This window comes from Loxodonta africana, chromosome 6 (assembly GCF_030014295.1).
Source record: "Loxodonta africana isolate mLoxAfr1 chromosome 6, mLoxAfr1.hap2, whole genome shotgun sequence".
Taxonomy (NCBI): domain Eukaryota; kingdom Metazoa; phylum Chordata; class Mammalia; order Proboscidea; family Elephantidae; genus Loxodonta; species Loxodonta africana.
In genome coordinates, this window is record NC_087347.1 from 40,437,771 (window position 1) to 40,449,967 (window position 12,197).

Sequence of the window (12,197 nt, forward strand, 5' to 3'; positions counted from 1 at the left end):
CAAAAGGTCGGCAGTTTGAATCCACCAGGCGCTCCTTGGAAACCCTATGGGACAGTTTTACTCTGTCCTGTAGGGTCACTTTGAGTCAGAATCGACTCAAAGGCAACTTTTTTTTTTTTTTTTAATTGGGAGTGTGTTCTGTCAACGTTCCAGTTATACATTATAGTGATTTTAGGGTGCGGTCAGCAGAGTGAGGGCTGCGTCAGTAAAGAATCGTTATTAATGCTTCTTTCCTACCTATTTACAGTCAGCCTAGCACAAGACAACTTGATGTGGTGGAAAGCCCAGAGGTTTTAGAGGCAGAAAGCACTGGACTGAATCCAAATCCTGCTACTGTGTGTCTTGGCCGTACCATTTCACATCTCTGAGTCTCAGTTTCTTTGTCCAAAAAAAAAAAACAATGATATTTATTTATTTCAAGCTTGCTACATGAGATAAGGAGCCCTAGTGGTGAAGTGGTTAAGAGCCCAGGCTGCTAACCAAAAGGTTGGCTGTTTGAATCCACCAGGCCCTCCCTGGAAACCCTACGGGGCAGTTCTACTTTGTCCTATAGGGTCACTGTGAGTCACTCTGACTCAACAGCACAACAACAACATGAGATAAATGAGCATATTTAAAGTAACCACCAGAGTTCCTAGAGCATGATTACTCAATAATTGTTAGCTCCTTTCCCCACGCCCCATTACAAGTACTTGCAAAAACTACCCAAAATGAAAGAAAAAGTAAAATTTTATGGGATTTAATATTTGTCCTCCATCAAGATTCAGTTAAAATGACTTTGGGGACATCAGTATTGTAATGGGTCTTAACATGTTTTAAATAGTTAATATTCCAACTAAACTCACAATGGAGGTTTTCAAATTTTGAAATCAGGAGGCTGGGAACCTGGTCATGTATATGGTTGTAGAGGTTGTGCCCTGCACAGTCCTAGGGGTAGCCACTTATCCTCACATCTGCTCCCACTGAGGACAGAATAATTGTTGCATGGAAGAAGTTGGCCATCTTGTTTTTACTTAGGGAAAGTTTATCATACTGATATAAGAATAAGAAATACATGATTCAAAAATATCTTCTCTTTTATCCCCATAAGTTCCTTTGCTTTTAATTCTAGTTTATTTCATAATTATTTTATTTTATTTCTAGTTTATAAGCTATAGGTTTCAACATTTTTCATTTTCTTAGGAACCTTAAAAGATGTTCAAAATGAATGTGGGTGTATTTTTAATATGGTCTAAGATATCTTCATGGGGTCACCATGAGTCAGAATCAATTCGATGGCAAGTTACAATATTTTCTTTCCCAGGACCTTATGCTACTTGAGAAAAAAAGGTGATGTATTCCAAGCTCTTCTTATCCTTTTGGCTTTAGTGGTGTGATAAAGTGAAATACAAAAAGACTTTGGAAACCAGAAAGGCATGGGTTTGAATTCTCATTCTGATTCTGCCACTTTGAGAATTTTAATTTCTTCTTTTATGAAATGAGCGTCATGGTTACTACTACCCAACTGGACGTTGAGGGTAAAATGAGGCAATACCTGTGAAAAACATGGCACATAGTAGGTACTCAACACATTTAAGTGCGCCCCCACCCCCATTTTTGCTACAATTGTTCTTGATTTGATTTTCTTTTTAAATACATTTGACTAGTTTAGGAGTAAACATGACATCTTTAAAACAATTTGCACGCAGATTTTGGTATCTAAAAATGGAAAAATAAACCTAGTGATTTCACGGTTAAGTATTTCTGTTGAGTAATATGTATTCATGTATTTGCTGAGACACTGGTTTTTATCAAAGACATTTGGATGTTTTAGTGATATAATGTCATTTTAAATAATCATAAAGCGTAGGTCTCACAAACACATATTATATTATGATATTATAGTAAATCAACATACTCAGTTTATTCAGAGTGGCTCTGCCTGCAGGAGGTTGACACCAGGACAAAAACTGTACACAGCAAACTCAGGAACCTGGGCCAGAGGAAAGTAGTCATGATTCAAGATACGCAGAAGCAGGGGGAGGGGGTGGCAGTGGGGTGGAGGAGTAGAGGGACAGTAGGGGACAGAAGTGGGAGGTGCAGGATGAAGGCACATGGTGTAGAACAGTTCAGCACCGTCACGACAACAATACTTCCCTTTGCAATGAGCTTTTGGAGGCAGACAGTGGAGTGACAACAAAATAGGAAAACGTAAGTACCAGGGAATATAATGTGAGAAATTAGAGACAGAGCGGCACTCTAAATTAAGCACCTGTCTAGAAGAAAATAACCATCTTTTCCTTTCTTTTTGTTGAGAAGTGGGGAATAAATGCAAAAAAAACTCCTTTAAGTATGTACAGGAGGGCAAACGTGGGAGTCATCTTACCAAGCTTAATGTTTCAAGTTAATGTCAGATTTGGCCCTTCTGAAATAACAGGCACATAATCTTCCTCTAAAAATAGGACTTAATAAACAAATATACAATGGTTTAAAACTTCCATGTAAAATGAGGGAGAAAGTACAATCCTAGGGATTTAATGTATGTCCTCCATCGAGATTCAGTTAAAGTGACTTCAGGGACATAAGCATTGTAATGGGTCTTAACATGTTTTAAATCACCAATATTCTAACTAAACTCATAATGGAGGCTTTCGATTGAATAATTAATATCAAATATTCTAGCTGGCATCAAGGATATATTGGCTACAAGGAAATGATGAAAAGTTTGATTAAAATGGACTTTTATCTGAGGAACTAAGTGACATAAAAATGATATGGCAGTAGCATTAACCCCCTGATCTCAGCTGTTTGGCATTTTAAGGCGGTATTACATGGTAGGGCTTTTTGCATTTTCAGGAAGTTTGAGTTGACAATGGAGACATCTTAACCTCACAGAGAATTAAATTGCTGCTAATTCATCATTTTGTCTTCTGCATTAAGATTGAGGTAGTGTCAGAGGGGACAGTCAAACAGGCAGCTGACTCTACAGGGAACTCAGGGAACAAAAGAGGAAGGATGAGAAAGTTTAATCTGGTGGGGTAAAAAACTTCATTGATTTTCAAAAAGCACGAAACTCCGTCACCTGCGGATATAGAAGATATAATCTAGACAAGATCTTCAGCTCATCTAAGTGTCTTCCTGCAAAATCAGAACAGCAGTCACAGCCACTGGCTTTGAGAGGGGGCTGGGTCTTTATGGCGAGGAAGAGATGTCCCAGTAATGCTGCACGAAGATGTCTGAGAGACTGACCATGAGTGGCAGTATCTAGATGAAGTAGGGCAGGCCCTTGTCTGCAGAGTTGCAGAGAAGACACACCTATAGCTGAAATGACCTCAAACTCCACCACGACTGCAGGGAGTGGTACATATATTTTCATGAAACATCTTATTTCACAAACTGGCCTTGTGGCAGAGAGAAGGACTCAGTTAGGCAGCCTGGAGACTTTATCAACTTCTACAGACCCAGATGGCCAAACACCCACCCATACATATATATATATACATATCCCATTTTTCCCAGTGCTATATATATACATACCCAATACCCTCACATGTATATATCTAATGATCTGTATACACATGTATATACTTACATACGTATATATCTAATGATCTATACACATGTATACACTCACACATGTATACACCTAATGATCTGATTGCTCAGGTTTTCATTTAACTCTTTCAATTACCATCTACCTTAGCTTTAGACAAACAGCAGTACTGTGACATTGCTGGGAATCTCTGAAGACCTGTAATGTCACTGTCATCTGCTTAGCAAGCACCATAAAATAATGCAAGGTTGGCAAAGGAAGATTCAATTGCAGTGAGCAGGACAGGAGTTACCTGGAGAAGATAACTGGAGAAATCTGAGAAGGAGAGAGCCTTTAAACAGTGAGGTAAATGACAGCAAGTACACAGAAGATGCCCAGACAAAGTGCTTTGGGGGATAATATAACGCAGCAGACGGAATGCGTGTTGGAAGCTTCAAAGTTAGCAGCACACTTATGATTGGAGTCTTCCCGAGGATGGACAAAAGCATATGTACACAAGACGGTGGAAACCAAGAAAACAAAACAGAAATGCTAAAGTGCAAGTATGCTCTTATTGATCTGAACATGATTATATTCCTTACCAAAACACTTGGAACACACTTGAAAGAGCATTTATTTTGGGCTCTTGGGAAGCAAGCAGAAGCTGTTTGCTCCTTCTACAGTTGCTCTTTCTACTGGAAATCAGCTCTAGTACATTGCTTCTCATTACAAAGTCAAGTTAAAGCCAGAGAGATCCCCTTCCTCCCACCTCCCAAGTTACTTATGTAATACAATGGATCCTGTGTGAGCTGGAACTCAGTGGTACTGCCTGGTTTTTCTGGGTCGAAAATTTTCCACCTTTGACAGGGTGCAGTCCTACCACTTTTCTATCGCTCTCAGTTAGTGGAAAATTTGAGTTTTCCTTCTCTGGCAGATCTCCACCTTACGCAAGTTCCTGCTTTTGCGGGTTTTACTGTATGAGTTAGAGCAACACTGGTCTGGAAGTCAAATGCAGCATGAGTAGGCATCCCTCGTCATCCTGGGAAAGGCAATTTCCCTCTGCCTGGAAGGGCTCACGTACCCTCTTCACCAGGAAATTCACTGTAATCTTTTTTTTTCCCTCTGGGTCGATATTATTCTTAATCTTAAAAACCAAAGTATCAATTTGCAGACACCACTTTTTCAACTCTCAAGAGTGTTCTAACAAAACGGGATTCTCTTTTTGGTAGACAAAGTATATTGCTTAATGTTCATCAAGCAATTACGCATTATACTGTTCATATTTCAAACGAAGGGCCCAGGGGAATGAGAAAAGAATTGATTTTATGACAGCATTACAGAGACGGCTGGAAGGCATTACCTAACCTGTAGATTAGTAATGTTCCGTGTCACATTGGAAGATGAGTAAGATGCAGTACCTGTCCTCGACGGCACTTATAGTTTACTGAGGGAGACAAGCAGGTGAGCACGTATTACGAGGGAATATTATAATTGCGAGTATGGACCTGACGCTGAGGTGGATAACCTTAGCTGCAATGGTTAAACACACAGGTTTGCAGCCAGAAGGCCTGGGTTCAAATCCTGGCTCTGGCACTGTCTGGCTTTTGAATTTGGGCAATTTTACTTAATCTCTCCATCCCTGTCTCCTTGTCTCTGAATTGGAGACTATATGTGTAAACCCCTTCATAAGGTTAATGTGAGCGCCAGCCAAGTCAGTACATGCAAAGCATTTAAAATTCTAAAATAGTGTCTGGCACAAAGCAAGTGCTCTATAAGTGACAACTGTTTAGAAGTCTGGACTTCTAATGACTCCAGGGAAAAGAGACATTCTCATGGGAAAATCATTACTCATTGAAAACAGTACCCTGAAGCAAACTATCAAGAAATTTTGGGAGGAATTCTTTCCCTAACATACTTGTATAAAAATAAATCTGTTTTCATTTGTAATGTGTTAAATGCCTGCTATATACATGGTTCTATAGAATCAGTGGGTGGTACAAAAAGTTAACATGCTTGGCTGCTAACTGAAAGGATGGAGGTCCGAGTCCACCAAGAGGTGCTGTAGAAGAAAGCCCTGGCAATATATGTCCAAAAAATCAGCTATTGAAAACTCTATGGAGCAAAGTTCCACTCTAACACACGTGGTGTTGCCATAAGTTGGAGTTGACTTGATGGCAACTGGTATGTTAGGTCCTGGTGATGCATAAGAAAAGTAAGTAAAACAAAGTCCTTACTTCAATGAATTTTTAATCCATTGGAGTGAGAGGGGTAGCAAAAAGTCATAATCTAATTCAGAGTGTTTTCAGCGACCCTGGAGATTTGCCAAGCATATGTTACAGAAGTTAAAAGGAAGCGGAGCTAAAGAAAAGTGACGTGGAAAGCTTGGGTCTTTGGCATGGGGACCTGAAGGTCTCTTGGAGGTAGCAAGATGCAAATGCCAAGCAAGCAGTTGTAAGAGGGTTCACGACAAGAGTGAGATATAAAGGTACATTTTGGAATCATCATCACAGGAATGAGAATTGAATCTGCAGGAGAGGAGCAGGAGTGGAGACTGCTCGAGAGAGCCTACATAAAGAAAAGGCTGGGAGCAGAATCACGTGGAAGTATTAGTGATGGGCTCAGAAGCCTACAGCAAGAGGCTGAAGAACAAGTGGGTGGTGTGAAAACAGAGCCAACAGTTTAGCCACTTTCTCTTAAAGTAGGAAAAGTGGGAACTGGAGGAAGATGGAGGGTGGAAGGAAGGTCTTTGTTTTTCTCTGATGAGCAAGGCTGACGTTCTTGGAGGCAGTCCTGCCATTCCAGCCCTGCTCACTATGCTTCCTTGTAGCTGCATGCTCAGCACTGTCTGGTCGAGTATCTCAGCAGTATCTCAGGAGCTGCTCCCCACCAGTGGATAGGGTACTGTTCCTATACTCTATCTGCCCTGAGGTCAACAGCATCATGCTCAGCCTTCCTGACTAACTCACATGTAATATGGCCTCCATCAGGGTCTCTGACTCCCACTGGCCACAGGATTAGCCCTGAGCTCAAGTCTTATTGGATAAAGGCCCTGGTCTCTTGCCTACATTGGAATATGCCTTCTGTGTCCCTCATATAAAGCACCCTGGAGGCACAGTGGTTAAGAACTTGGTTGTTAACTGAAAAGTTCAAGTTTCGAACCTACCAGCAGCTCAGAGAAAGATGTGGCAGACTGCTTCTGTAAAGATTTACAGCCTTGGAAACCCTATGGGGCAGTTCTATTTTGTTCTATAGGGTCCTATAGGGTCGCTATAAGTTGGAATTGACTCAACAGCAATGAGTTTTTTTGTTTTGTTTTGTTTATCTATCATGTGAAATTTCTATCTACAAGAACCACCATCTCCCAGCATTCCCACTAGCACAGTTGATTAAAAATTACTCAGGTAATATTACTTTGCTATGTCCTCTTGCTCTTGACCATCTGGACCACTGGTCCTTTCCCAGAATGGGCTAATTCTCCAGCCTCAGTTAGTGTCCTGGTGTGTCTCCATGTAGGTGCTGGCTCTCCCTTCTCCCGAGCAGTGGGACTCTCGGCACCGTGCAGCCAAGTCTACACATTTACAACAGTAGGCGGGGGAGGAAAATGACTCTTGATGCAGCAGAGAAAGGCACAATTGATGGAGCAGAGTCCCTGGGAAAGTAGGGAGAATGAGCTCCAGTGTATGGGTTTGCCTCATTAAAGAAAGGAACACTTCCTCCTCAGAGATAAAAAAAAAAAAAAGAGCTAACAACAACAAAAATCCTTAAAATATTCCAGGCAGAGTTTTGCTTCTATAGCATACTTAATACTCACATCAGCACCATGTGAGGCCCTAATATCATCCCCAATTTGCAGATTAGAAAATGGAACCTGGCACCTTTAGATCACGTGCCTCATGTCACACAGGTGATGAGCGATGCAGCTGAGGCTGTAACTGGGGCCTGACTCCACTCTGTGCCCTCGTCATGGCCGCTCGGAAAGTGTGTGTTGGTGAAGACATAGCAGTCTGAGCTGCACTGAACAGAAGTTGAGGAGCCAGTGCTATTCTCCCCAGGGTCGTAAAGAAAAGGAAGTGAGGTCACCTCCAGAGATTGGGCCTGGGGGCTTAGTCATCTTCCTAGAACTTAACAGGAGTAGAAAAGGGTTGGAAAGGTCACTGTGGGATAGTCAAGAGAGTCAAAAGCACGACTAAAAGGAATGTGGACAGCACCAGGGGCCCAGCTGGAGCCGCATTATATGAGTTTTGTGGTGGAACCAATGAATGAAGTTTTATGACTTTCTCCAGGAACCTTTCGCCACCTAAGCATGTAGGGCCACAGAATAGATGCAGTGCCTTTTTGCTCACTACTTATGACTCCACACTTAATTGTAAGCCCGGAAGAGTAACGTCATGCACTGATGCACTGAGCCATCTGCAGAGAAGGGGATAATGGGATCCCATGGGGCCCACATGGGCCAGGTGGGAATGATGGAAGCTGGAGATGGGAGAGGAGCCACTGCTGAAGTGACTGGCCACAGTGAGGCCCGTAAAACCAGAATGGGGCCTGGGAGAATTGAAAGGGGTTGGGAAGCAGGGGGGAAAAAGAAGCCGTTTGGAGAAGAACATACATTGATGTTCACATATTGTAGCAGCCTAGGAAAGAGCCACTTCCTTACTCTCCAGGGTAAGTCATACTCTCTGCCAGGCTAGAAGAAGGAAATGCTGATTTCATTGTTTACTACCCAGGACAATTGGGGATGGATAGGCTGGTAAAACATTGGCCCTGGTAAAGGCCGGGTGTTTGTTAACGAGGTTGTATTACAGCCACACTCTGCTTTCTAACACAGCACCCTCAGGAGAAAAGAAATAAAGTCATTTTTCTTGGAAGGCAGAAGATTTAACATTGCTTAACAGTAACACTTAACATGGCTTAGCCCTTAGCCTTAGGCAACCTCATAACTACAGAGTGCTAGGAACTGTCTTCTTCCTGTACCGGCCTGGGCTCTGGCTTTGTTTTGTTTAGTGCCATTTAGCCTGGCAGTAGGCCGCATCGACCTATTTTAAAGATGATAGAGTTCCATGAAAGCATAGGAGGGTGCCCCCTGACTGGGCTCCTTCCCAACTCTGTGCCCAGGGGGCCATTTTTGCTCTGTGTCGATGGCTCCAAATTTAGCCTATCAATCAACATTATTGAGTTTATCTGAAAAACTTCTATGATGCTCTCCATGTGCAACATAGGAAGCAAATCTGTCAGTAGCATATTAAGCCCCCTTTATGGTTGGCCACCGACTACCTATAGATAGGTATTTCTGTTTTTAATTAAAAATTTAACTCCATCAATATTTTAACATTCCCTGCCTCTGTGACCAAGAGGGGATCCGGTGCCTACAGAGACAGACTCGCCTCACTCTCTTGGCGAAGGGAGATAGCAGCAGAGCCTGTGTATTGCAATTAAGTGGACAGTAAGATCTCCAGCAGGGGGAAAGACTAGAATACCAGGGTAAATGTCACTGGCACTCAGAGCTGAATCTACACACTTTCTCAAAAGCCAGCAGTGTGTCCTCTCGCCTGTGCTATTCTGCATCCCATGGAGTAAATATGGAGCCCCCCACGGACTGCAGCTCATCCCCCCTGATAGTGTTTTGCACTTCCACTTAGACACTGAGATGGAAACCTGAGTTTGAGCTCCCTCACTGAAAAGCCAATGCCAGGGAGCTCTCATGCCTCTCTCTCAGCACTGATTGTTCTCTACCATGGCTACTTCTGGTTGCCAGTTCACTACGAAAGTCCATTTGCACCTGCAGCTTATCACCCCACTCACTGTGTATGTGTGTGTGAGTGCACTGTTTGTCAAAATTATTTTCTATCTAAAACACTTTCCTTTCTGCTATAGTTAGTATATTTAACAGTCACCTCGTAATTAAGTCTTGGGCTGGCAGGATTTTGTCCATTCATACATTGTGAAGATAGCTCCAGCACCACGAACAGCAGAAGTGAATCACCTCTGTCAGAAAACTCCCTCTGCAGTGTTTAATCCTAACAGTGCACTTGTTTAGAGTCGGCCACGTTGAGCATTTCAGGGTTTATTAATAGAAATAAGTAGGAGCCGAGATTTCGGAGGCTTTTATGTTAATAATTACTAATTGAAGCATTTGCTGTACTGTCAGGAAGTGTTGATTTGCTGGCCTCATTTACTAGACCATAGGGTCCTGAGGATGGACTGGGTTTAGGTCTCTAGTCTCTGTACTCTCAGGGCCTGACACATAGTAGGTGATCAACAGATATATGGGGAAGGAATAAATGAGCAAAATTTATAGAATTTTAAATGTCATTATTGTGCTTTTGATCTGTACGAAAAAAAAAAATCTATTTCTGCAATCTGAGTGCAAGTTTGCCAGGAAGACATTAAACCATTTCCACTTTTTCATTTTTTTCTTTTCTCCCTTCTAAGAACACACTACTTTCCATCTGCCTTCACCACCATTTCCATACACTTCAACACTGCAAGCCAGAAACCTGATATTTAAAATGAATTTGGGGAACTATTTCCATTCTTTTAGTGAAAACAAAATACTAGGCCAGGGAAAAATAGGGGAAGGAAAGAAATCAAAGGGTGAGAAAAAAAACTATGAGACAACATATTAAAAAAAGAAAACAGAGAGATAAATATAATTCAGTTGTCTTTTAGTGATCTGCTTCCATAAAGATTACAGCCAAGAAAACCCTATGGGGCAGTTCTACTCTGTCACATGGGGTCGCTATAAGACGAAATTGACTTGATGGCAACCAACAACATGTAGGTCCTAGGTCACAATGTAAAATGTGTTTTTTATTGTGGGAGGAGGTCAATAAAGTTTGAAAAACACTAATAGTAATAATAATAAAGAACCAACCCAAAGATGTTCATTGCTGTATAACTCATGGACGTAAAAAAAAATAGAACATGAGGGAAATGGTTTACAATTGTCATATACCCAACATGATAGAATATGATATCAAAATATAAAATAATGCAAACTTTTAGTTCCATGGGCAAATGTTGACACAGAAGGGCAAAAGTACGCAGCAAAACTATCATTTCTGTATATATCATATCTATTTTGAGTCTAAGAAAAATAAACTAGAAGCATGTAAAAAATGCAGTTGTATAGAAGCTTTTAAAAATATTGTATTTTATGTATCCTGCCCAATTAGTGTTAAAATGGATTCTCTGTTAGATTTGAGATTTTATTCCTTTCCAGAATCAACATACAATTTATAACAGCAGATGTCACTAAGGTATAGCTATAGGAATGCAACTAACTAGTTACTGTTGAGTTAACTCTGACTCATGGTAACGCCATGTGGGTCAGAGTAGAACTATGCCCCATAGGGTCTTCAATGGTTGATTTTTTGGAAGTCACCAGGTCTTTCTTCCAAGATGCCTATGAGTGGACTCGAACCTCCAACCTTTTGGTTAGCAGCCAAGTATGTTAACAGTTTGCACCATCCAGGGACTCCAGGATGTTATTTTTGTAAATTTGCACGGAGAAGTATAGCCAAGTTGCAACTCAAAACAGTAACCCCATCCGAGTTTGTACTTTCACAACTCAGCTTTGGCGATAAAGAAGCTTTACTTGGGATCCTCCCCTCTTTTGAAAAGGAGATATTCCGTAACATTTCAGTTTTCTGGCTGGCATTAACCTTTCTTTGTTTCTTTTTCTAACTCACTAATTCTCACACTCTCAACTTTTCTAACTCCCACAGTAGATGGACTATAATCTTGGAGAGGTCTCCTTTTTGTCGTGCACCACTGATAGCAGACTAAAATTATTCTTCATCTCACAGATAAGCGCCCAAACCTTTGAGAATTGTATCTCATTTTCAGGGGTGTCTAGTTACAGCATAAGTGGATCATGTTAGGCCAGAATCACCAAGCAAACTTTTCCCACGCGGTTGTTTCTCTTTCTCCACTGTGTCTGTGCCTCTCGACAATATTTGCTTATTGGCTAGCAATAAGCATTCTAAATCAAGCAAAGAACACCTTTTTAGGTTCACATTTCTCTTCAGCTTTTTAACACCCACATGAAGCTCCAAGGTTAAGGTTGGCCTGCCCTTACTCGTGGGTAACTCCTGGGACAGAGGATTTACTATTTTATTGCCTCTAAGCTTGGTACGGGATGTTCAATACGATTTTTATAGTAATGGCTTAGAATTTCCATTCAGTATCCAATATTCTTGCTGACACGTTCAATTGCAATGATATACTATTTTCTTCCCCTAACAAATAACCCGCAAGTGTTCCAATTATTAGCACAATTGTGAAGATGGCACTAGAGCTGTGGCAGACGGCAGTAAGATACAGTGATAACATATTCCTGTTGTAAAAGCCAGATTTCCATTTCATGTGTATTTCTCCAAAGACTTCATTTGTGGGTGAGTTGGGTGATGGGACCCCTCAGTGATCTACCTGGGTAAGGATGCGTACTGTCTCTCCATCCCCTCAAAGCGGAGGCTATGTACACTTCCATCTGGACCCTTGCCAGACACCTGTGGAGAGAAAAGAAATTAGAGATGAAGACCCATTATACATCCTGCTTATGACAATGGATCTCAAAATTATGATCAGTGCACAAATGCTATTGCCGCCTGCCAAAAATCAACCATGGAAAATTAAGCAACAACTCAGAATCACAATAGGAATTGATGACCAAGCCACACACGTGGCA

At 41.4% G+C, this 12,197-nt stretch overlaps 1 protein-coding gene across 4 annotated transcripts in view; it reads right to left on the reverse strand.

Moving 5' to 3' along the window:
- Positions 1–12,197, reverse strand: part of PARD3B (par-3 family cell polarity regulator beta) — a 1,162,629-nt gene that overhangs the window by 62,231 nt on the left and 1,088,201 nt on the right. For all 4 annotated transcript variants that reach the window (XM_003406115.3, XM_003406117.3, XM_003406114.3 and 1 more), the window contains one exon: positions 11,939–12,018. In XM_003406115.3, the coding sequence (XP_003406163.2) occupies positions 11,939–12,018 (80 nt within the window). The remainder of the gene's footprint in view (positions 1–11,938; positions 12,019–12,197) is intronic.